Source organism: Diorhabda carinulata, chromosome 7, assembly GCF_026250575.1.
Source record: "Diorhabda carinulata isolate Delta chromosome 7, icDioCari1.1, whole genome shotgun sequence".
Taxonomy (NCBI): Eukaryota; Metazoa; Arthropoda; class Insecta; order Coleoptera; family Chrysomelidae; genus Diorhabda; species Diorhabda carinulata.
Window position 1 is genome coordinate 15,859,413 of NC_079466.1, and position 27,642 is coordinate 15,887,054.

Consider the following 27,642-nt stretch of genomic DNA (forward strand, 5'->3'; position numbering starts at 1 on the left):
GGTAAAATATCAAGAAAAAGATAAAAAAAATTTTTTCATATCAAAACAGATTTCTAATAAACTCTTAAATATGTGATGTCTTGTAAGAAGATCCTGGTAACTATATGTTACCTGTCCGAAGTATTTTTGCATATGTTTGCAATGGGAAGTTATATAATAGGTGGAGCGAGAGAAAAAAATTACCTTGTTTTAATAGTTACAAAAATTTGCGTTTAGGTTCAAATACGAGGGCCGTTTTTGTTCAACCTCCGATCGTTCCGTGTAGACGCTACGCGGGCAGAATAAAGAGGGCATGCGCTGTAGACGACTGCGAAGCTCTCTGCCATTATTGACATTCAGGCCTCAGTCGGCGTTGTACTACAGCCGCGTAAACATGTCCGCTATTATTGATGCTCCCGCCAAGAGTGAATTGCGAAGTGTGATTCTGAAGGCAATAGTGTTGCAGAAATCCATCGGGGAATGAGTCGTGTGTATGGGAAAAACTTCATGAGTGATGGTGTTGTGCGTGAATGGTGTCAAAAGTTTAAAGATGGCCGTAATGATGCATTATGAAGGGGGCCAATGACGCAGATCTGTCGTTCAACGAGTAATTACACATGACAAAAGTCTGTGCGAAGTTAGTGCCAAAAAATCTGACTCCTGACCAAAAGCTCTTGCGTCAACGGGTCTGCTCAGATTTCCTTGAAAGGTTAAAGAAAGATCTGCTTTGAAAGGGACCCTATTTGAGTCCAAGAAAGCGGTAATGCAAAAAACGGCAGGGCTCCTAAAGGCACTCGCCAAAGAAGACTTCCAGCACTGCTTCGATCAAAGGAAAAAACGTATGGAGAGGTGTGTGGCGAGGGAAGGGGAGTATATTGACTGAGAACATTCGAATGTAGAGTAATTTTTATAATAAAACCCTTTTTCGTAACCAGTCTCGTTATTTAATAGCCAGTCCTCGTATACATTCGTTTATTTGTTCCTTTCCGATTTGGGCGTTGAAGACTCCCATTATCACTATTATAACGTTCCTGGATATTTTCTCGCATATCTATTTTTCCATAAAGCTCCTCTTCGAAACTGATTATATAATTTTATAAAAACCATAACGTTTCTTCTTCAAATTTTGTTTATAATGAAAATAAATTCTAGTAACTAATTTTTTGCTATAAATTAACTAAAAATGAACCTACCTCTTTAGTGAGAACAAAATAGGCATAACACGCCATAGCAGTACCATAGGTAACAAAGTATGTAACAGGTTCCATAATATCCCATGAGTATTCCCACCAGGTTAACCTGGCCAAGATACCAAATTGGACTGACATCAATCCTAATCCCGCCCACGCCAGCCAATTACCTTTCCGATAGGCAACTAGTTCAATATCATTTTTCAACTATAAATAAATTGAAAAAACAGTTAATGCATATTAATAAAAAATTATCATTATTATAAAGAAATAAACCAATTCCTAAGATATCTTTTGCTGAAAAAATACACTGGCTGACAAAAAAAGTGATCTGTTAATCCAATTTCAATAACACAATGAGTGCTTCTTAAGTGTACATTACACTACTCGCGAAGTTGATCGAGGTAATAAGCTAGTGAAGAGACCATGGAAGTACTCTTATTTCCATAATAAAGACAAATTCCTTGTAACTTCGCTTCGCGAGTTCGACTTCAAGCAACATTGTAAATGTTCACGATCCTTCCAACAATCCAACCAAAAACCGTTAAATGTTTCCAATTCAAGTACCAATAGTAATGGAACTTCATCACTTCAAATTAATAATGCTCACAGTTGTACTTTTAATATTACTACTACAAAATAAAAATTGATAGAAGTTTTGTTGAATTTTCGTAAGTCTACGGACGTAGAAAAAACTTTGATATTTAATAACACTATTTTTCCAAAATTTTTGCATGTTTATTTGTTGGGCCAGGTACTTCTCGGACTATCCTCGTACACTATGTTTAGGATTAACCAATAAATACGGTAAATTTGTCAGACATGTTATTCATGAATTAAATATCCTTGTCAAAGGACAATTTGTTGTTGTTTTTCATCCCTAAGTAATTAGTTTCTCCGGAGTTTAGTTAGTGAAAGAATTATGGAGATGTTTTATTGATTATTATTTGAACAATGTAATGGAAAATGGTATTCAACATGTTTCTCAAAAAATTTAAAAAAATACCATTCTTGGATCGCACAACAGCTCATATTAGAACACCATGGTTGACGCTCTAATGTCTGCATACAAAGCTCAAAACTTATATGATCGTTCAAACCCACTTGAATTTTCCCTCGACTTCTTACCTGCAGTCGGTCGGTGATGAACATGGAGAGAGTTGTCGTCAAGAAATAGAGAAGATGATTCGTTTTCGAATGTAAATAAAAAAATATCGTTCATGTTTTATTAATAACTAGAAATACATATAAAACTGCTTTTAATGATATAGAATTACCTGTTCTAGTGGTAATAATTCTTTTTTGATTGTCTCCAGTTGAGTCACCAGTTCTTTTTCCTTGGAGATCTGATGTTCTTCGACATGCATTGCTTCGTACAATTGGCTAACTAAATTTTTGATGTCATTAAGTCTGTAAATAAAATTTACGATTATTTATTACAGTAGAATATAAATTAACAAAATTATAGTTAGGGAGTATTTAAATTGATATTTTGTATGAGGAAAAACGTTGTTAAGGAACTCAAATTAGGGTAGAAACGACAATAGTGACAACACTACGAGAACGGACCAGAAACTGGTATTATATGGATCTGGTACGTCGCCAGGGTAGCATTAATGGAATCTTTGGACTCGATTTTCCTTCTCATTTTCACTGATCATTTGAATTTAAAATTTTGCGAACTTGTTAATGACCGATAATAATATCAGAGTTAATGATTTCCTTTCGGAAACGCGGCCCGAGAAGTGGAGTCTACTATATCGGCGCAGGCGGCTAGAATAAATTAGAAACTTGATAAATATTAACTGCCGGAGGATGGAGTTAAATTCATACAAACATTTTTCAGTAGTCGGACTAGGCGAGTCAAATGTTTCACAACTAAATTTCTACCACGGAAACGCTCGAACCAATTATGCAAGTTACGACAAATTGAAGCATTTTCACCAAGAACAACATAAATTTAAGGGCAATTAGCCTAGTTCTATATTTTCAAGCACTTATTACTTTTAACTAAAGCAATTCCATAATTCCTATCATAAAAATGTAATCTCAATTGCCACCTGAAAAACGTGAATGAGTTAGTCTCAATTAGACTAATGGATGTCGATATGGCGTCATCAACACCATCTACCGAAAAAACTTTTTAAATATCGTTTCAATAAAGATTAATTTCTTCTACTAGAATTAACACTAAAATCCTTTTGTATTAGTATATTATTCAACGACAAAACAATGATGGCTACTACTCGCATATAAAATATTATTACATTACTCAATAATTCGCGTGACTGACATACAGATGGCGCTGCCATTGTCAAATTCATATGACGTTTATGAAGTACTTTCAAAAGACTATGTGTAGAGTTTCATGACATTTCGATTAATCAGAAAAAAGTGACAGCCATTTAAGTGAAGCTACTTTTGTTATTTTCAAAACAATCAGTTTCGTGTGTTAATTCATCATAACATAAAAAAACTATTTGTTATAGGTTTGCTGAATTTAAACGTGGTCGCACAAACACCGATGATGGTGAACGTTCTGGTCGTCCAATTGACTTGGTTACTATAGAAAACATCAAAAACGTCCACAAATTGGTTATATCTACTCGTAAATTAAAATTGCGTGAGATAGCTGAGGCCGTGAAGATATCACAAGACAGTGTTTATTCATGAACATTTGATCATGAGAAAGCTTTTTTCAAAGTGCCGCGTTTACTAACTGTCGATCAAAAACAACAACTTGCTGATGATTCAGAGCAGTGTTTGGCCATGTTTACACGTAATAAATCAGATTGTTTGCATCGATATGTGACAATGGATGAAACATGGATCCATCACTCCACTCCGGAATCAAAACGATCATCATCTGAGTGGACTGCAGCCGGTGACCACGTTCAAAGCGTTCAAAGGAATAACAGTCAGCTGGGAAGGTTATGGCTTCAGTATTTTGGGATGTGCAAGGGATATTGTTCATCGACTATCTTCAGAATGGAGATACAATCAATATAGAATACTACATAGAGTTGTTGGTTCGTTTGAATGCACAAATCAAAGAAAAACGGCCTCATATGTCGAAGAAAGAACCATAGCTTAACCAAGACGATGCGCCGATTCACAAGTCGACGGCAACGATGGTTAAATTGAACGAATTCCACTTCGAATTGCTTCCTCATCCACAGTATAGCCCAAATATGGCCGTTAGGGACTACTGGCTATTCGTTGATCTCAATAAAAATGCTCGCTGGTAAAAAATTCAGCTCAAATTAAGAAGCAAATGCTGAAACTGATGCTTATTTTGAGGCAAAAGACAAATTCTTCTACAGGTATTGAGAAGTTAGTTAGTTAGTCACTAGACTTATTGAGTTATGTTATATGTATGCTTCATCTGCAATTTTCAGGAAAAAAACACATTATTTTAATCATTCATGTCAACATGATAATCATCATTTTTAATTTTTTTTTATTCGAAGGGAAAGATATGCGCATCCGCACCTTCAGTGGCCATACGAGATCGACCGGTGGGGCAGTACCACACTTGTACGACCTCTTTAAACTAAACCTCTTCAACGTAGAATTCCACAAAATTGACTGTTCTTTGTCGTCGTTTTATGATTTCTTCAGCTTCAGAATCATAAGAATGAGAATAAAACGTGAAAGTATGAAAATTAAGATAACGGGAAAACAGAACATCTATTCAAAAATTGCCTGAGACTTTGGTTGGTCAGTGGTATTTTGATGTAATTGTATCAAGAAAGGTTATTATTCTCTCTCTCTCTCTAATTCTGAAAATAATTGCGATTTTTTCCAGTATTTTGTGACAGTTTAGGTCTGAAAGATGTATTATTATTTTTAAACAAACGTTGTCTGAATTTGGAAGAACCACTTCACGTCATTGTATTATATTATGTGAAAGTTAAAATAATGTAAGAGTATGATACATATGTTTCAAACACGCCTTTGTTTTTTTATAACGTGAGTTCAATCGACTGAAATGGTTGTAAAAACTATACGGTCCAGCATCACGGCAAGCACTTTTCATGCTAAGACATTTTTCTCAAACTATAGAAACCGCTTTAGTTGAGTCATTAACCTTTGCATATTCTGGCACAAGACTAAAAATCCCAAGTTCTGTTGTCCCCATTTGATTTTCATGTCTCATTTCATTTGTGGAAAGGCAAAATTTTAAATTTTTTTGGATGTAGCGTGGATATTTCAATCACATTTTTTCATTGTATTTTTGTCATCCTACCTAGAATTGATTCACTTCCACCCTAGTTGTGGGAATGGAAAATTTTAAATATTTTTGGATTAGCTCGAACGTTTTGTACGCATCTTTTCATTCCGCCCAATACAGTGTATTCAAAAATTAACGTAACGGCTTACTAATTCGGTTCCTATAGAATAAAAAGTTAAAAAACCTGAATTTGAAATAAAAATGTTTTTTTGACGTTTCTTTGGTCCGTAATATTTCTAATATCATCTCCGTACATATTTTATTTCACTTTTGTCGACGTAGAAATAAAACAATACATTTCGCCTGTTATTGTTACAACAAATGAGAAAGTTGAAGCAGAGAAATATTTTTTTAAATAAACAAAAACGCATTTACGTGCGCAGTTTGGTAAAAAATGAAATTTTCAGAAGTTTAGGTCATGTCTCTGATGTAATCCGTCAAAATTCTATATAAATCTGACACATAGATTAATTTTAATATGTGTATAAAGAAAACTGTTTTCGTTGTTGTCAGTCCGGTTAAATTAGACCAAAAAATAAGAGTGGAGCTACATCAATTCCCATCAAGCTGAACATCAGTAAAATAGTTTAATATACCATTAAAAATAAAATTTGAACGTTCCCGATCATTTCCGTGCATGGAGTTTTTCGAAATTTTTAGCAAAACGGCGAGTTTTATCATAAAAATATTTTAGAGAAAAATTGTGGATCATAAAATTATCTACAAAAAACGTATTAATACTTTTTTCTTATGAGCCACCGTTTCTGAAATATAACGATTCAAAAAGTTGTAAAATTATTTAAAGGTTTCATACATAAAGTTTTAACAGTGAATTTTTTGCAGCACCTTTTTGTTTACGAGTGATATAAAATCTTAAGTAACAAAAAATTTTAAAGTGAGTTTTCTCACATTATTCACTTTTCGAGTTGTGCCAGTTTTCTTCCAAGGTAGCGATATGTTTGAAAGAATATATTAAAGTACACATACTATCAACTCGATGGTTGCTCGATAAAAAAGTCAAAAAGCTTTATCGATTCGCTTTTGAGTTAAAAGTTGGACAACTATCGTTCAAGCGCTCAATTTGTACTGCATTGCATTGAAGTGCGCGTACAAACACTAAAGTTGGGTTTTAAAGTTTTTGGGTTCTCTCGAAATAAAGGGACCTGCCCTTATAGATTATATCGAAATGATTTCATTGAAACTTTTTTAATTTATTCTGCATACGCTGATTAATTTTTCAGGGTAAATCTTACATGTATCATGTGGAATGTCCCATTTAGTAATTTGTTATTGAAAATAGGAAACAGAGGATCTTTGTCTCCTTGTCCTCTTTTCATCCTTCGAATAAAGGGAATTACTGGCCAGAGCTCTTCGATTAATCATTCTGTACTGTTAATAAGGAATGAGGACTGATCGATATCCCATCGACTATTAATTGTCTGTATGCGTATTCTACACAACTAAATAGTTGAGACGAGCTGAAATCGTGAACGCCCATCGATTTCGATGGAAGTTGTGTATTATGCACCTAGCCTTAAGGCCCTCATACATTACGGGTAAACACGACAATCTTAACCGAACAGTTAAAATTGCATGTGCAAAATTGCTGCTTTTAAACACACATACACTGTCGGAAAAAAACATCTGCAGTTGTGCGTTGGTTTTTGCTTTAAAAAATCTTTATTCCACATTCTTGTATTGGCCATTTTGCAGAACGATTATGTTTTTTCACGACGGATTTGAATGAATACCACATACACTAGCAGATTTGCACGAACAGGTTAGCCTGCACGGGTAAAATCTCAGGTCATGTCGGAGATGAAGAAAGTCGGTTAACATCGTCTTGATTGGCCCATTCACTAGTAATTTTGTACGCGCAATTTTAACTGTTCGGATAAGATTGTCGTGTTTACCCGTAGTGTATGGGGGCCTTTAGGCAAATCGATACGTCCAGTCTGGTCAACAATTTGCTTGATGTAATTTCACGTTAACCTTGAATCAATCGATCCAATACTAGACGTGTTGTGACAAAAAGGTAGGTCATGAATTAAAACAAACATATAAATGACGAAAATAGTAACTCACTTACATTCCTCTTATTTTGTCATTGTTATTACACTAGTTTACAAAATTAAACTTTTTGTCGAGAATTTTCAGGTTGAGAGAAAGATCAAGCTTTATTGTCATAAGAAAATTTTACACACAATTTGGCTTTATAATGTAATAAACTTCTAATAAAATCTACCATCAAAATTTTTTGAGCAGCTCGAGTTCCTTTAGTAGTTTTCTAAAACCATGTGTAGAAAAGCTATAAAGTTAGTGAAAAATACCTACTTTGAGTATTTTGGAATGCTCTCGGACAAGAAAGAGAAGTTTTGGACTCTCAATTGTGTTTTATAAATCGGTTTGTGAAATATTGAAGATTATGTAAGCGTGGTAAAACTGTTAGTTTTGTAGCGTCAACGGAAACATTTTTAAACTAAAAATCTTGCTAAATGGAAGTCTTAAGTATTATTGTGACAAGGTCCAGTGCTGCGCTCACCTGACACTAAAAATATATTTGAACCCTTACAACATTACAATAGTCCAAGATCACCACAAAATGATGTCGATTTTGAAGATATCTCAAATAAGCAGAAATTCTTTTCTCAAAATAAGATGATGACTTTGTAAGAGATTTAAATCTTTCTAAGGGTTATATACCACTACAACAGACCGTCAGTTCTTTCATCCACTTATTGTTAACTTTTTCACACGTCGCTCTAATGAAATGAAAATTCAACCGGTCTACATAACTGTCCTCTTTCTTCATTCTTTTCGTTTCTTAATGATCCACAAAATCTTTCTAATTTTTTTTTCTTTTTTATGATTTAAAAGAGTCCATGAAAATTTTGTTAACCCTTTCACTGCGTATTAGTTGAGAGCCGTGATTTCCTGGAGTTTGCGAGTATACTCATCTGGAGCAGTATACTAGTGGATAACATAATATTCACTTGGCGTTTCTCTTTGTATAGCCGACGAAAAGATTTTCGCACGAGCGATAGATAAACTCATCACTCACAATTTGGTAGTAATTTGAGCCGTTCTAACAGTCCCACAAACATTGATTTTCATTTTATGTAGATCATCAAATAAGTTGAAGCTTGTATACTATAATTGAGTCCCTTCTCTACGTAGGGTTCAAGTAAAGTCAGGAGAATAATTAACCTTTTGCCAATGTCATATCTGCCTGTAAAATCTTTGACATCAGTTCCTGTACCTGTGTATATTAGAAAATCCAATAAAAAACACTCGTCGATTGGCCAGTCGAATCAGTCATGTTCGATTCTTGAGTTTGATTCAAATTCCATTGCATCCAAGTTTTGTTGGCTTAAATTCTTAAATCAAAAATATAGGATTCTAAATTTGTAGCACATTCATATTGATTTTGCAAATTTCAGTATCCGACACTTTGTCATCTGAAGAAAACTGCATATATTCTTGGTCACTGTCACCGCAAGAAATTAGGAATACATTTCGTTCAACGTGCAATATTGAATTCACATTATGTTTACAAAGAAGTGAGCGATCAAAATATGATATTATTGACATACACAAATTTTCTACTTGACTATTTCGTGGAAAAGCGTTCAGAAGAAATCGAAAGATTGGATGCAAATGAGCCACTTCCTAGACGACGTCGAGGGCAAGACGAAGTTCGTGATGAACCTGTTGTTCATACTCTTTCAACATTTCCACCTACTCGTTTTCTTCAGCATCCACAGATGTGTGTTAGATGTTCTAGGTAGAATTTATTCCAACACTTAGTAGATATTTCTTTGACTAGTTATCACGTCTCGAGCGATGAACTTTATGGAATTTTAACTTCCAATTTATTTAACTTAATCACAAAATATATCACAATTTTAATTAAGTTTCTGATTTTTTGATTTAACGTTTTTGTTTGCATAATTAAGTCTAGCGATATTCCGAAATTCAAATATAACAGACCAAATAAATTTACATATGATTTATTACATTTAAAACTCCAAATTTCAATATTATAAATTTTTATATATTTAATTGAATACTTTCAGCACAAAATCAACAGTTAGAAAGTATTTAATATTGAATTGTTGAGTAGCAGAAGTGAAAAATTCCAGCTTAATCCGACCATCGGAAGCGCTTCAAATTAAAATGTCAAATTGTGAACAAAACCAACAGACAGACACGAAAATGAGCTAATAAAAACGTGATAATAAAAAATCTCCTTGTGGAAAGCAATTTCAGAAAAATGAAAATGTGATGACAGAGACAATCGCCTATTTTGTGGTATTTTCGATATATTATTTTTTGAGTGGTTTGAAAAAATTGGAAATTCTCTGAACTATGCATATAATAGGTATCATAGCTATTATCAAAAATATAATTAAAAGATTTTTAATAACTTTAATTTGAATTTCATCTATGTAGGTATAAAATAGGAAAACAGCGTGTATGCCATTCTTATATTGATATTTCATATAAAAATGAAATATCAGAGACTGACTATAGTTAGACATCATATTCGTATCCCAGAAACCCTAGTAGCGCTCTTTCATGACAAGTCCTTTGGCATTTGCTCTCCCTACTCTAGGCTCTATCTCCTCCCTAACTCCAGAAGAGTACAGCCAGCACATGTGAGGCTAAGTTCGCTAAGTTGTGCCAATGGTGAAAAGGGTGACCGGATGAATCCAGCGCATCTGGGACCCCTTCCCAGAAGTCTTTGGAAAAAAGGTTAGGTTAGGTTAGATGGGTATTACAAGAGTTTATTAGTTTCGCGGTAGGAGGTCCGCTACTTCTTATAGTTTTCAAATTAAAAATAGAAACAATACACTACACTATCAGTTTATATTTTTCAGCTGATTGTGAAGCAGCTTTTGATAGATTGTTTCACTTCACAAATATCAGAAATGGATTTCAACTAATTAAATAAAAATAAATCAAAAAGTCGGTAAATTTCTTACAGTTACACTAAGTTTTTAAATGAACAAATGTCGTTACAATTTAATCAGCTAGCAGCGAACAAAAAGTGTAGATGTATAGGCAGATATCTGCAATTTCTTATTTCTTACAATGACAACTTGCATAATTATAATGATTAATAGATTACATACAACATGAATATCAACAAAAATTCAATAGATAGATTTCACTTATTGTTGAGAAATAACAATTGAAAAAAAAACGAAAAAAAATTATAGTGGTTAAAATATATCTCTATTTTAATATTCATGTTGTAGGTGATCTATTAATCAATATAATATATAAAGTTGTCAATGCCAAATAATATTTTGATAAAAACTTAAATAGGTCGAAACGTCTCTCTGTTTTTATTTCGAATGAATGAAGCCCAAAATTTCAAATTGAATATCAATTTGAAACTTAAACGCTAATAATTAAAATGAGCCGCTTCTAATCTTTCTACGTCATGTAGGAACCAAGTAATGACCGGTAAGGTGAGAAAAAACGTCGATTTTGCAATAATTTTGCATTATATCGACGATAACTTTTTAAATATTGATTTTTTGCAAAAAAACCTTTTTTATAATTCTTTTTAAAACAAATCTTTTTGATAGGAAACTTTTTTCATACCTCTATTTGTTTAAGAGTTATAGCTTCATAAACAATTAAATTGTTTAAAACAAATTACTCGAACAGATTTGGGTTCAGCACACTCGAAAAATCGATTCTACGCATAAAAAACATAGGAAAACGCTCTAAAACTTCTTTTCTCCCACATTTTTTTGCGTAAGGTTCTGAATCACTTGATGTATTGAATTTTTCAGCGAAAACATTCCCTTAATCTTTTTTAACATTTCTATCTATATCTATATATTACGCTTTCCGCATTCTACAATTCATAATGTCAATAATTCTCTTTTTAGACCTGTAGTAGTCATACTATTCCCACAAATTTTCAAAAGACATCAAATAGTAACGAAAACAAAGACTACGAGGATATATTGAAAAATTCTTAGTCTACTATAGAACCAAAAAAAATTTCAAATTCAAAATATTTTATTAATCAACATATTCTCCTCTCGATTGGATACATTTACTACAGCGAACCTGCAACGTGTCTAGACCTTTCAAAAAACTGTTTCTTCTTGCTCAGCAAACCAGACAGCTTTTATTATCTTCTCGTTGGGAGAGAAATTACGACCTTTTAAACTTTTTTTCAGTTGAGGAAAGATATGATAGTCGGACGTAGCCAAATCTGGTGAAAAAGGGGGGTGTTCTAGTAATTCAAACTCTAAAACACGAATTTTTTGCATGGAAACATGAGATTTGTGTGCAGGGGCGTTGTCCTGCAAAAACAAAACACCTTTGGATAGCTTTCCGCGTTTTTTTCCTTTAATTTTTTCCCGTAGAGTGGTCAGTAATTTTGAATAGTAATCTCCAGTTATTGTTCTATACCTTTATCCAAAAAATCAATCATGATTACTCCATGGCAATCCCAAAAAACTCAAGCAAGAACTTTTCCAGCAGATTTTTTGACACGAAACTTCTTAGGTCTTGGAGAACCAGAGTTACGCCATTCCATCGATTGTTGCTTTATTTCTGGATCATAGAAATGTACCCAAGTCTCATCCATGGTAACAATTCGGTTGAAGAAGTCTATATCGTTTTCAGATCGAACGCGATGCTTCTACCCTAGCACACTTTTGGTCAACATTCAAACATTTGGGGATCCATTTTGCAGTAATTTTTCTTGTGTCCAAATTGACGTGAACTATATGATTAACGCGCGAGCTTCAGATATCCGTTTTAGCCCAATTCGATGGTCTGATAAAATTATGTCATGAACTGCATCGATATTTTCGGGAACTCACACAGAAACTGGCCTTAACGATCGATCATCATCTTCAATGGAAAATTTACCTGTTTTGAAGCTTGCAGTCCAATTTTTCACGGTCGCATACGAAGGACATTGATCACCAAGGGTATTAAGCATATCTTCGTAAATCTGCTTTCCTCTTAACACTGGTTTACTTTTTGTACGTCAAACTTTACACTGATACTTCTAATAAGTTATTGTTCGTTGCTATGGTAACGCAATATTTTGTTTATGCACGGAACTGATCTAGGCTAACTAGATATCAATACATCCTCGTATAGTGACACTAAAATATAACCCTAAATTGCATAGTGTGTTTTTTATTGTTAGCAATGTTGCCGGCTACTCTATTGTAGACACATATTACACTAAAAATATTACCCGTTTAGAAGCATCATTACACAACTAAAATATTTATATATTTACCTTTGTATTTCTTCTCCTGTAACTCTCTCGTGTTTCGGAGAAATAACATTATAGGAACAGTCGTTAATCACTAATTTGAAATCATCATCTAATAAAGTTTCTATAGTATTGGAAGACGCTATTCGAGTATCGTCGCGACATTTACACACCACCCTGTCGATTCCTTTATCTTCTCGTTTTAACATTTCTAAAAAGTCCCCTACGGTATTAGTAATCGGTTTTAGTGTGAATTTACATCTTTCTTTTCGACTCGGCAAGGGCACTGTAATTTGAGGCAGTCCTTTGTGGTATTCCACTGTTACGTCTGAAACAAAGAATAAACAACGACATTATTTAATTCATATTTAGATCACAATATTATCGATAATAATCGATCGTTTTACGAGAACAAGAAGTAACAGCGAACAATATCCAAAGTGTAACTCGAATGGTTTTCTAAGAACTTTTCACTCTTTGCAGAATGCCGAAAACTACTTTCAAATTCATTACTACGTTTTTATCGTGTTCAGAAGTATTAACGATCCATTTACTCCGCTTATTTCTGAACTTAAGTTTGACTCATTGCGATTTTTAGAAGTTTTCCGGCCTTCTGAGAAACTTCAGATAGTGCCGCATTACACACCTAATAAGAAATCCTAAGTATCATCGTTTGGTAGTTTATATTCGCTACTTTTATCATAAATTATATAATCATTGAATGTGCTGCTTGAATGAGATGTAGAGACATGAATGCTTTATTGACTATAAAAAAGCTTTTAACTGTGTGTTACATCGAAAAATGATAAACATCCTAAAACCAACAGGGATCGATCCACAAGATCTAAAGATCATAACCTGGCTTTACTGGCACCTAGCGGTAACAGTCAAAATTGAACGGTCCACATCAGAAGAGAATAGCAATAAGAACAGGCGTGCGACAAGGATGTGTATGTCTCCCCTACTGTTTAACCTCTACTCTGAGGCAGTATTCAGAGAAACTCCCGAGAATACAACTGCAGGTAAAAAGATGAATGGAAACATTATAAACATTCTTCGTTACGCATATGATACCGTGGTAGGGGCCAGAAGCCTGCTTCAATCTCTTGTGGACGTTGTTGTAGAATATAGCGAGCAATTCGGCCTATATATGAATAAGTCCAAGACCAAACTATTGATATTCTCAACAATACAAAGAAACGCCACCCTAAAGACTCCATGGAGAGATCATTGAACAAGTGTCATCTCTAAGATACCTGGACACGCTCGTCAACCAGCAATGCGACCCAAAACTCGAAATCAGATCAAGAATTGAGCAAGCGCGGAAAAATCTGAACAACATGAGGACAATTTTGGCAAACCGCAACCTCAGTCTGGAACTCCGGACCTACAGCAAATGGGTAAACATAAAGAACTTCTCGACAATAAAGGTAAGAAAGTTGCAGTACCTAGGACATATAATGAGAGACGAGCGATATTCTCCGCCTGATAATAAAAGGGAAGGAAAACGGTCGGTCGGTCGTAGACAAAGTTCATGGATGAAAGTATTGCGAAGATGGCTCGGATAGACGTCTACAGAAATTTACAGAGCTGCGGTTTCTCGTGCGACAATAGCTATTTGGATCGCCAACCTCCGTAGGGAGACGGCGTCGAAATAAAAAGATATAATTATAGAAACACGGTGGATTTAACTACCAGTTTTAGTTTTAAATGTAATGTATGGATTTTGGGGTATCGTATACACTTCGATCCAAAGGATCTATTGTGTCCCCCTTTCTTGCTACGATACTGGAGATCCTTAGGGTTTACAGCTGATCCGATAATCCCACTTCTTTTAAAAAGTCTAAATGTGGGATGGCTGTAATTGGCATAGATCTTCGCCTTGTATTTCAAGCGCACCTGGAGAGCTTTGGAGTTCCTTAGTTTTTGCCTGTCTCAGCCCCTGTAGGTTGTCTCAATAATTGGTTTTGTTTCTATCTACCTGCTTTTTTCATTGTTCGGTAGCTGATATTCTGCTAGCTGATTCCTTATTCCATTATTCTCTTATAGGAATGTTTTTTGTCCTTTTCATCGAATACGGTTTAGTAATCATATAGTCGTGTTCTGAGCTAATAGATTATTTATTCTTTTTCCTCCCATGTCACCAATTTCCTCCAAATATGTATGTCTATAATTATTTGGTCTCCAAAGATTATTCTCTACAAACGGGAAAGTGCTTTTTTAGGCTACACCATTTAAAAACAATTCTATAGGCTGTAGATTTGCTTCTAGTGCTGCTTGAGCGGTACTTCTCAAAACTTCGGAGATACCAAGTGCTGCTATTCTCTGCACTTTCATGGGATCCTTCTTGTTTGGTTCTTACTGTCATACTACTGAACCATAGATCACGATTGCTGTATACAACTTTCGGTTGCAGTCCCCATTTCTTAGCAAACATCTTTTTACATTTATTTTTTCATTATTTTCTCCACATTCCTTTCACGTGGAATTTTGAAATCTTGTATGACTAAGATTTCTAAGATTCAACTTTTTAGGCAAAATTCTTGTCCATGCAATTTTGATACTGTCAACTTAAGTATTTTGTATTACCAGGATTAGCTAGGTCCAGTTTGAAACAGTTTCTGTTTATCGTTATGTATTTATTGATATATACACAGGTAGATTTGAAGTAAATTAGATGAACTGTTTAAATCATTCTTCTTATGTACCGTATAATACTTGACAATACTGTATATTCATTACAACTCAAATAATTAGTGATGAATGGGGCAATTTTTGATATATAATTCTCTTATAATACTTATCGATACTGCCAACAAAAGAGATTTCACAATATCTTTTTATAGAAAATCATTTTCCGAAGCATTTACTAGATGAGAAAGGAAAAGCTCCAATCATTGAAATCGTTTCTCGGTGTATTGTTCGTTGATGAACTTCTAGAATATTCTAACTCTCTCGGGAATCTTATTGTGAACCTTTAAATATCTAAAAAGTTGAATTGGACGTTTTAGCATTAAAATGAACCGTACTTTTTCAAAGTTTAAATGAATTGAGGGAAAGGTAAATGTTTCAATTTGTATAAACGTATTTAGATACCAGTAGAAAAGTCATCATCGTAAAGAAAACTCATTAATTAGGTATGTTAGAGGATGGTCCCAAAAGTACCTGACCCTAAAAAGAAAACCAAAGGTTATGAAAAAAAAATATTTATTTTTCATCGTAATCTCCTTTTATAACAAGTTACAGTTGTTATTAATTTTGGAATTTAAAAAAATATATATATTTTTGAAAAAATATTCAACTTAGGTTTAATTTTTTTCTTACCTCAACCCCATTCATTATGAAAAGGCAAACAAAGTTAACATATCTATGTAAAAGTTCATATTTCACCAAGTCTGTTCTAAATTTTAGGAAAACAGGAAAAAATCCACGTTTGTACGTACCTCTTTGGCCGTGCCCAAATCAGTTCTATGAGATAAGCTCGCAATCATACAGTGGCAGTCGTGAAACTAAACTACCTCGTATACGTATGTATGGATTTGGGGTCTCGTATACACTGCGACCCAAACGATCTATTGTGTCCCTGTTGTGACTGTCATGATGAAAGCAGTGTCATCGTGAAATTAGAACATTAATAAGATGATAGCGCGTCTGCGTAGTTTGCAGTGACTTTGTCAGTACTTCACTTTTTTTCAAATTTATTGAACAACGTGTCAGATATGAAAACTCTACTGTTAAAGAAATCAGGTTCATCCAATTTCATTGTTGTCTTCGTCTATACCTTAATAGTCCTCCTTTCTTTACAGCTGATCCATCAATCCTACTCCATTTAAAAAGTCTAGAATGTGGGATGGAAGCATCTGTCAGTCATTTCACAAACAACGTACTGAGTCTTATTGGGTCGATATAGTTTGATACTGACAACTTTTATCTTTAACTGTAATTAACAAAAGAATTGAAAGATTGTGACTTCAGAAAGAGGCTCGCATGTACTAATGAAATGCTTATTCGATTTTCCAATTCCGACGATATTCTTTTCTATGATCATATAAATAGTTTGTAAACCGTCAATATTGTCCAAACTCAAATACCAGAAACCACTGTATAGCCTTAAGTAACAGGATGAACAGCTAACTCGAGCAGAGGAATAATTGGTTCTTTTTTCATTGGAAATGCGCGGGTACAAAACGTCACTGTTAATACCTAACTCCGTATCGCGATGTTGGAAGATTCTTTGGCCCAAAACTTGTAACTTCAGGAGTTATAGTACTTGGTTTTAACAAGACAGAATTACCAGCCGCGCGTCAATTGAATCATGGTGATTGTAAAACAGATCTTCCCAGACTGATTTATTTCGAAAGGAGGTGATATCCCATCGCCTACTTGTAGTTCAGATTTGACGCCTCTTTCCTTTCTTTAAACACAAAGTGTAATCAAGAACTATTAATCAGCTAAAGGAGAATATCCGTGGTAAAATGGCAGCATTTACATCAGCATTACTGCCGAAAGTTTTCAATAATTTCCGTTCGCGATTAGAGGAGTGCCGTCATAAAAAGGATCAGGGGTGATGATTTAAATGGTGTTAATTTAAAAAAACATAAACTTCAATCACAAGTCCAAGACAATAAAAGCTGCCAAAGATATTTATTATAATAGGAGACTCGCCAATTCTTGAAATGTTTCTAAAGGAGCATGGTCCATTGTGAATGATTTGAGAAATGAGGCTTCTTCATCGAGCGTAATCTTTACTACACCTGATAACCTCAATAATTACTTGGTGAATGTAGCCCAAAATTTATCAATTTCTATAACTCCTCGTGATCTCCCTGATGCTTATTCTAACTTACACAATTTCTTTTTTATATCTATAGTTTCGGCATAGCTTCATTACATTAAAAAGGTTTTCGAGTCAGCCCGATTGCACATTAATCACCTTACTACTTTAATTAACGTTTCATATCAAAATGGCACTTTCCCCAATTGCCTTAAGACGTCTTTAATTATACCTTTGCATAAAGGAGGGGATAAAAATCAAGCATCGAATTATCGCCAAATTGAACTCTATTCCACGTTATCTAAGATCATAGGAAAATTTATTAAATGATAAGATAACACCACCATTGACATCGTTGAATCTGTGAATTTCTTAGGTCTTGTTGTGGACAATTCCTTGAAATGGGAGTTCCATCCTGTTTTGCGCTGAGATCAATTTTCAAAGAATTGAACTCACCAACTCCTTAACTGTTTATTATGCCCTTATTGAGTGTCATCTCCAATATGCCCTTCCTTTCTGAAGTACGTGTGGTGCGACTCAATTTGAGCGAATATTCAAACTACAAAAGAGAGCTGTTAGATATTTACTCGGACTAAACAGCAGGACTCACTGCAGGGACTTCCTCAAAAGATTAAAAATTCTGACTTCCTTTATTCATCCTTGAATCCGTTTGCCCAATTCGTAAGCAAGCTTCTCCAATTTCAGAAAAATCGTTGCACGGCTATCAACTTAGGAGCGCGGAGGACGACCTTTACCTACCTAGTCTACGTTTAGAATTAGTTAAGGGCTCAATATTTTACAATGCAAAAAATGCACAATCACTTGCCAATTGAAATTTATATCTTTTTTCCCGCATTTCGCAATAATTGTATCAAGTTTTTGAGAATACAGAATTTCTCTCTTAATATAAGATCCCACTCATTCTACTTGTGACGCCTCGACCACCTAGTCGCCCTTTTTTAAATGCCGTTATGCCTAGACGTAATTTCTTTTTTCTTTATTCCTTTTGACCTTTGAATTTTGCGGATGAAACAACATCGTTCTGCTATTTTGTGATATTTAACTTACGAATAAAGTTTAAAATGAAGAAAAAAAGTAATTTAGGTATTCTCTTCCGTATTTACTATATTTTGCATCATACAAAGTCACTAATCAACACAAGCAATTAGATGACAGTAATTTTTACCTATCGCCAAGTTGGTCCTTGAAGAAAAAGATGTTGACACAAATAATGTCGAAAAAGAAGTGAATGAGCACATTGACCGCATGGCGGAAGAACGAATTGTGAAAATATCAAGGGACAAATCACCAGCAGGACAAAGAAGCCTTGGAAGACCTAGGAAAAGATGGAGTGACAACCTTCCAGGTGACTGAGCAGAAGCAATGACGTGAAGAAAAACAGGCAATTATGCCTATACACAGCAGGAAGAAGAAGAAGTGACAATGTGACTGTGGATTGAAAATCTATGAACTCAAGATTAAGTTCATATCTTCAAATTATATATGTTGTGTTAATTTCTTTAATTTATAAATTAAATAAAATAATTTAGATGGAAATAAAACTCATTTCGAAAACGCTGTTTTAATCCAATAATTTCTAATTGTAATTTGCAAAATATGTTACACTAGGTAGTGGGCAGTCTCATAAATGTGACTAACTGTGACAAGGACATGGGGATGGGAAAAAAATCATAAAATTCGTGTGACGTAATTTAATGATTTATCCTTTAGGTCACGACTGTATATATTTAAATTACAAATTTTCCTTCTTCATATAATAAAATTCGACACTGCCGGGTAGTCATTCAATTATATGACGATCAGTCACTTTTGAAACCTGATTCTGCAATTTGAAATACTGTCATTCGAAAAGTTGAAATCAGATTAAAAATTGACGTCTAGGGTACACTATTCTAAATTGACGCCGTTATAAGAAACATCATAATGAAAAATCGGAACGACATGTAGTTTCATCGCCATCTGCTACAGCATCTCAGCCTTTTGTGAATAAATAATACATATTGGAAAAAAAAACGTCACACATTTGCATCCGGAAAATTTAAAGTACAGATTCATGTGAACATTTCGTGCCTGTTCAATCAAAACGTTACCTCGTTTGAAAGTCAATTATTTCGGTTTATTATGTACGTGAGGTATTTAGAGTGAATTTTATACCGATGAGCACAGCACGTATTGTTGAATACTTCCATTTACTCTATTTACCTGGTTTAGTCACATTTCTGTATTTTAGCTCCATCCTGCTTTCCGGAAATTGTGAAATAGATTCACGACTGGGTTTTATGTAATATAGACCTATCGTCAGCATTGATCGTCAATAAAATTTCAATGATCTCACTCTGATTGAATTTACTGAATTATTGATTACGAGTAACCCACCCCTAACATCATCGCTAAATTTTGTTAATGAGATTTGTCTGACAAATATCGAATTTTTTGACATGACATTCCTTAAAATAGATAGTTCCAATTTTATTGAGTAAGACGTTCTCAACAGCATTTTTAATTTGGGAAAGAGCTACATCGAAGCTATACGGAGGCTGACTAATTTGTACGACTTGGTGATTTGTTAAATATTGTTGGTTAAGGTTGTATGGATTCAATGAGGAATTGTCGTGGTGAAACATCTAATTAATTCTTATCTAAAGTTATACCATTTTTTTCTCCATATTTCACGCAATATTTGGATTACTTGAACGTAGTATTTTTTTAGTGCTCGTGTGACTTATCGGGACATATTTGTTGTGCACAATATTTTTATATAAAAAAAACAGTCAGCAATATTTTCATTCTATTGACTGTAACGTGCTGTTTTTCCTAATAATAAGCGACTGGATACATTAATGAGTTCGTAAAAACTCCCCGGTGATGCCCCTATCCCACAGAGGTTGCCCGAGACGTGGAGATATGAGAAAAGATCGATACTTTGGGAATACAGTTGTTAAAAGCTTAATTATAATTAAGATGTTAGATCATATAATATTTTACTGATTAGTTGCTTTCTCCGCAAGATTTTGTGCTTCGAATACCTAGAATATTACAAAAAATATCTGCTCATTCTACGATCAAGCTATACGAAGGTCATGCTATGAATTTTTAGACGAAGAGGCGAATCCGTCATGTACACCAATCTCGTACTTGTAGATGAAATTCTTGGTATTTTTGTTCTGTTTAATTCGGAATAAAGACTTGATTAGTTCAGTACTCGAGGGTACTGAAAAGGAACCAGATGCAAAGCTATTTATAAAAATGAAGAGGTGATGACAGAGATGCTGGGATGGTTTGGAAACGAAACGAAAAGTCACTCTTCCATCAAACCGCCTTGGTATAAAGCATAAAAGATTACATTAGATTTTATCAAAAACAAATAAATTCGTGCACCTCCATTATAGTTACATATAAAATTTCAAGTTGCTCTAAACAATTGGTTTGATGTGCAGTTAAACCACTCCCTTAAGTTTCGCAGCCATGATATCTCTTTCTCTCTATCTTTCCCCGCATAATCAATCTCTGGAATTCGTAACGTTGTTCCCTCATTACATGACCAAAATACTCTAATTTGGGGGCTTTTATGGTAGTCATTAATTTCTCTTTGTGGTTCCATTTTGCGTAAATCTTCTTCATTTGCGATTCTATCTGTCCATGATATTCGTAGTATTCTTCTCAATATACACATTTCAAAGGCTTCCGGTTTTTTCATTATTGCTTTGTTTAAAGTAGTTGCCTCTATTCCGTACAGAAGGATCAAGTTTATGTAACATTTTATCATTCTCTTTTTCAATTCGTTCTTCTAGTTTGTATATGTAAACGAGTTTTTCATTTTATGCACTGCAATTATAAAAGATAAAGATAAAAGAATAAAAAAGATAAAGTGTATTATTTGAGGTCTCTGTAATCTATTTGCTTTTCTTTCAGTATGTGTATCAATTCTTCATGTCGGACTCTATCAAAAGCCTTCTCGTAATCAATAAAACTTGTATGAACTTCTCAGTTAACAACAAGGCAGCGTTGGATGAATACTTTAAAACTGAAAAGGGCACCCCGAGTACCATGTCAACTTCTAAAACCAAATTGAGTGTCACTCATACACTCCTCCAGTTTTCGATAAATTCTATTAAGTATATAGAAAATTTATGCAGTGTTTCTATATCGAAATAATTTTTTATTGATACATCGAGTGTCATGTTTCAAATAAAATTTGTTTTATTTGAATTTGTAATATTCTATTGATGCTCTATAGTCACATGTTTGTCTATGTCCCAATAGTTATCATCACACTGTATAATGATCGCCAGATCGAAGTGTTTAAATACATTTATTTTGTTAGTTGTGTTATTTACATACAAATTTACCATTTACCATTTGTTAGTTATATTGAGTGAAGATTTGTTACTTCAATTTCCTCGTCAATACAACGGTGAAGAAGTAACGTGCTTTATTTGATTCGTATAATAACATACAGCAACAAAAAATATTCAATACCAATCATACGTTTTTTTACTATTGTTTCAGGATAAGATATGAAATAAATGTTATACAATTTGCAACATGAGTAACATCTTTGGGAAAACTAAAATCCAGATTTCAGCAGATAAATTCTGAGCAATAGGCTAATTATTATAAGTAGCTCCTCCAGTGATTCGTAACTAGAGGAGACTCAGCGAAATCTGTCAAATTTTACTGAATTATTTTCTATTAATTGTCAAAGAATCAATTTGTTTTATAGAAAATACGTTATCATAACAAAATATATCAGCAAAAAATTGTTTATGACCTCAAAAATATTAAAAATTTAATGTAATGATGGTGGATTTTTGAATTTAATAGTACATTATGCACCTAGGGAGAAAAGTAGAGCATCCTCGCCGAAGGCTCTGCCCTACTTTTCTGCCGTGGTGCGTATACTATTTTTTCTCTCGCCGGGATGAAAAGTTCTGATTCACTATCACTAGAATCGTTTAAAATCATTTTTTTTTAAATTCAATTATGTATTTTCACGCGATAATAAATAAAGCTCTTCCCGGGAGAGAATAAATCACTTTTGTCCTGCATACCAGGGACGAGAAGCGATTTTTACATCCCGGCGAGAGAAAAAATATTTTTCTGAAAACCCTTGACCTTTTTTTGTTTCTGTTTTGTTCATAATGACAACTAAATGCTTCAACAATAAATTCTATGAAACTTTCGAAGTATTCATAACCAATTGTCAAGCTAGCGAATTTCAACTTCGGTTCATTGTTTGCAAAAAATAATGGGCAACAGTGCACTCCATACATATAGGGATCAACTCCATACGGACATTAAAGCAAATTGTTTCTTAAAACATTTTAAAACTGCTAACAAAAGGCAGTTTATGCAAGATATAGCAACTTCTGCTAAACATGTATATCTGAAGGTTTAAGGCTGACATTCGAGATTTTTCCAATCATTGATATTACACTAATGATATATCCTGGCAAAATACAAGAGTGAAGGTGTCATAGCGTACTCATACGAAATACGAGGGTTGCTACTTAAGTTTTGAGATATGGCAACATTGATGTGAATATTTCAAATTGACATTATCAGCATAAAGTCTGACATTTTTAATCGTGAACGTACTCAAAACGTTTTACGAGGACTATTTAAGTTGTTCACAGGTACTTGAAAAATTCATCTTGACCAAAAAATGGAATTAAATCGCGAACATTTTCGTGCGATGATCTTCCATGACATTCGACGTGGATTAAACTAACATCAATGTGCCGATCAACTTACTTCGACTTTTGGTGATTAAGCACCATCTCTAACCACCACCGTGTTTCTCTGGTTTTCTGAATGCAATCGTGATCGAATTTCGCTACAAGATTAATTTCGTGAAGGTCATCCAAAATAAGCTGTTATACCAGAAAATATCTATGCTCTGCTTAAACTGATGTGACATACCGTGAGATTGAGGCATCCAACAAAAGATGTTAGCGCACGAAACACTTCTAAGGAACACCAACATTTGTTTGCCAGAAGTGTTCGAAAAAATCTGGGAAGACTATCCCAAAACATCCAATTGATGGAACATGCACCGTACAGCCCTTGTATGACATCCCATTATTTCTTCTTTTCTTCGACAGCTGGTTCAAACGCACGCCAATGTGTATTGATCTTAATGAAGAACATTATGGAAAACAAAAAAGTCATATCCAATTATAAATATTTGTATTTATTTGTCTATCTAGAAACTTAAGTAACAACTCTTAAAATAAATTCGTGCGTTCTTTATGTACAAATACGAGGATACATTGAAAAATTCTTAGCCTACTATAGCACCAAACAAAATTTCAATGTCAAAATATTTTATTACTCAACATAGTCTACTCTTAATTGAATACATTTATTACAGCGAACCTGCAACGTCTCTAAACCTTTAAAAAAAATGTTTCTTCTTGCTCTGCAAACCAGACCTCCACAGCTTTTATTACCTACTCGTTGGAAGAAAATTTACGACCTTTTAAACTTTTTTACAGTTGAGGAAAGAGATGATAATCGGAGGGAGCCAAATCTGGTGAATAAGTGTTCTAGTAATTCAAACCCTAAATCACGAATTTTTTGCATGACATGAGATTTGTGTGCAGGCGCGTTGTCCTGCAAAAACAAAACACCTTTGGATAGCTTTCCGCGTCAATCAATCATGATTACTTCATGTCAATCCCAAAAAACTGAGGCAATAACTTTTCCAGCAGATTTTTGGACACAAAACTTCTTAGATCTTGGAGAACCAGAGTGTCGCCATTCCATCGATTGTTGCTTTGTTTCTGGATCGTAGAAATGTACCCAAGTCTCATTCATAGTAACAATTCGGCTTAAGAAGTCTACACCGTTTTCAAATCGAGCACAGATCGAACGCGATGCTTCTACTCTTGCACGCTTTTGGTCAACATTCAAACATTTCGGGATCCATTTTGCAACAATTTTTCTCATGTCCAAATTGACGTGAACTATATGATGACCGCGTTCGTATGAAATATTCAGTGCTTCAAATATCCGTTTTAGCCGGTCTGATAAAATCATGTCATGAACTGCATCGATATTTTCGGGGATTGACACAGAAACTGGCCTTCCCGATCGGTCATCATCTTCAATGGAAAATTTACCTTTTTTGAAGCTTGCAGTCCAAAATACCCTTTTAAATACAGGTACTTGATGATGGTTCGATACTATCATTTTTCGATATTCACAATTTCGGTGGATATCTTTTTTCTTTTAATTTTTTGCGTAGCTCTGGTTTACTTTTTCGACGTCAAACTTTACACTGACACTTCTAATAAGTTATTGTTCGTTGCTATGGTAACGCAATATTTTGTTTATGCATAGAACTGGTCTAGGCTAACTAGATATCAATACATCCTTGTAATTATTTTCGGGTAAAAATTTTATATACACCGATATGCTTGGTGAATTTCGTCTAGGAGTTTAGTTTATGGAAAGATGTTATATCTCGGAAAAATACTGGAATATGAGCAGTAACTTTTATTCATATTTTGAAAAAGACTAAAATAAATCATTTTTTATGTTCCTTTTAAAAAAATATTAAAAAATAACATTCCTATATATGATAGATTAATATAATTAAAATTACAAAAATAAATTCTGTAAGTTGTATGATTATACGAATCAAATATGTTTTTCTGTTATTTGAAGCCTTTAGAAGAAGGATATTTACTATCTTCAAAATACTCACTGAGCTTTAGCTTGTTCATTATACGTATCGACATAATCTAACGTATGCTCCGGAAGAGTAAGGAAACGTGTCTCTCTGTATATGCGTCCGTATAATGCAACAAGTCCAGAAAATATCCCAACGGCCCACGAAACAGATTTGCCGGATTGTGGGTCAGTTTCTGAAATTGCTTAAGCTATAGGCAAATCTAAATATAAAACAAAATGCGTTCATTTTTAAGTAGAATAAAAAATAAATGACCGAGGCACATAGCCAATGATCTAAATAAGATATTTTTTAGAAAATTCCACAATATGAGCTTTGTTGTGTAACCTTATCATAGGTTGATGGATGAGAGAAAATAATAATTTATTATTAAACTAAATAAACGAAGATGCAGTTTAAAATAAGATCATCAGTACAGGGTGGTCATATTAGAATACAAATTACTGTATCTTGGAATTAATTGGTTGTAAAGGCAGTAGAAACAATTTTGCACAACTTACTATTAGTATTAATTTGAATAAATGAATTAATATTGAAAAATATATCTGGTAAAAAGATTTTTGACGTATTTATTGAATTAAACTGTGAGACGTTTAATTATCAATTTTACCGAAAAAGTACAATAAACAATTGGGAAATCTAATGAATTAATTGCATTCATATGAATATTTTTATATAACAAAAAATTAGAAACTTCTTTATAAGTTAAATACATTAATATGACTTTAATTAAATGACTTATTTAATATTTTGAGCACTCAGTATGGACGAAAAATCGCTACAACAGTGAGACACTGTCGTATTATCACGAGTTCTGGCTTACACGAGGGTCCTAAGCGATGAGTAGAGATCCTTTCTGTTAAGTTTAGCAGATTAACCTTTATCTAGCCCTTTTGAAATGATCGATCAGTCATCTCGAATTTTCGAAATGAAAATAGAAATATTTTCAACGAATATAGAGGTTAGAACTTTGCTGAACTTCACACAGAGGATCTCTACTCATCGCTTAGAACCCTCGTAGAAACCAGAACTCGGCATAGTACGACAGCTTCTCACTGCCGTAACGATTTTTCGTTCTTACTAATTGCTCAAAATATTCTCATCAGCAATAGAAACTAGAAATTTGCTAAAATTCAGACAGAAGATCACTATTCATCGTTCAGAACCCTCGTGTAATCCAAAATTCTTTCGAGCACGGTAACGTCTCATTTTTGTACTGTTTCATTTGTTTGCATCGGTTCTTTAGATACTTTTCGGTGAATTCGAGTGTTTTTTCTTCTGTAGCCAGTTTAAGGGATCTTTTACCATCATAATATTGACTTTAGTTTGATGAAACCATCGTTGTGTTTGAGTACTAATTCTTTTTTTTTGTTAGTAAAAATCATTTCAGGAGGGTTGATTCTAGAATTTAGAGAATTTTTCGATGTTAACTAACCAGAACTCTAGAACTATTGGTTGACGAGCCAATCCTGTTTGATTTTTCCGTTTCACTATAATGAGAAGCTAATTTCCGGTCGTTAGCGTCTCATTTTTTAAAAAGACTTTTTTGTGTGTTTAATTCTGCAGAACTATCAATAAAAATTGTACAATGTGTACAATTTACAACTACGCGAGCGCCACATTTGGCTTAAGCCTTGACAAATGAATCAGTCGTGTGTCAGTACATATGGATAGCGGTCGTCTGGAAAATCTCTTGATTTCTTCCGCCGCTTTTGTTGTGACCTACAAACTTCTACGGTGCCAGATCTAAACTTAACTTTTTCAATGAGAGGTCGAAATGTAGTCATTAGCGAATATTTTTTCTCTTCAGTTCAGTTATAGTACACTAGATAGACAGCTAAATCTGTATTCTTTACCACGCATAATTAACTGCATTACGAATTTCATGGCCTCTACGCCGGCGAAAACCAAAACCTAAGAAACTTTTAAAATCAATTAATCAAAAAAACTATGCAAAATTGCATGTTTCCAGTCAGACTTGAACCCGCGACCATTTGACTGCAAGGCATCCACCTAACCACGCAATTGAAAATTCAAATATGAAATCATAATTAATTCTATTATAATAGTCAATAGAAATACAAATAGAGTCAATGCTACTATTAACATTAATTTCTTCATTGTTTCTTAATAAATTTCACTTTAATATGTATTGTCCTCTATTAGGAAAAATGTTTGATTTGAAAGTTTTGTTTTCCACAAATATTAAGTTGATACATTCACACGATATTATCGAATATTTTAACAATTTTTTATAGAACCATCAATGTTGAGAAACTATTAGAAATCAAAAAGTCAATAGGTTGATTAAAAGATTAAAAATGAATTTTTTATTAGAAAGTTCCAAGAGACCAACAGATAAACAAACAGTCAAAGAAATAGACAAACAAATAAAAAAACAGACAAACGAACAAATAAATACACAACAAACAGACAAACTAACAGAGGAAGTTTAAAAAAGTGTGGTAAAAAGGAGAAATTTTGAAA

The 27,642-nt window shown here is 33.8% G+C and overlaps 2 protein-coding genes across 4 annotated transcripts in view; one reads left to right on the forward strand and one right to left on the reverse strand.

The window, feature by feature from the left end:
* LOC130896716 (THAP domain-containing protein 1-like) overlaps nt 1-7,653 on the forward strand; it is a 28,282-nt gene extending 20,629 nt beyond the window's left edge. The window contains exon 5 of the transcript XR_009059610.1: nt 3,659-7,653. The gene's annotated coding sequence lies outside the window, so the exon portion shown is untranslated. The remainder of the gene's footprint in view (nt 1-3,658) is intronic.
* Nucleotides 1-27,642, reverse strand: part of LOC130896715 (calcium uniporter protein, mitochondrial) — a 183,023-nt gene that overhangs the window by 11,699 nt on the left and 143,682 nt on the right. For 2 of the 3 annotated variants that reach the window (XM_057804989.1, XM_057804988.1), the window contains 3 exons: nt 12,689-12,992; nt 2,447-2,579; nt 1,173-1,376 (listed from right to left, as the gene is read on the reverse strand). In XM_057804989.1, the coding sequence (XP_057660972.1) occupies nt 1,173-1,376; nt 2,447-2,579; nt 12,689-12,992 (641 nt within the window). Of the gene's footprint in view, nt 1-1,172; nt 1,377-2,446; nt 2,580-12,688; nt 12,993-25,170; nt 25,331-27,642 lie in introns of those variants that run through there. The other variant, XM_057804990.1, reaches the window with a different exon arrangement.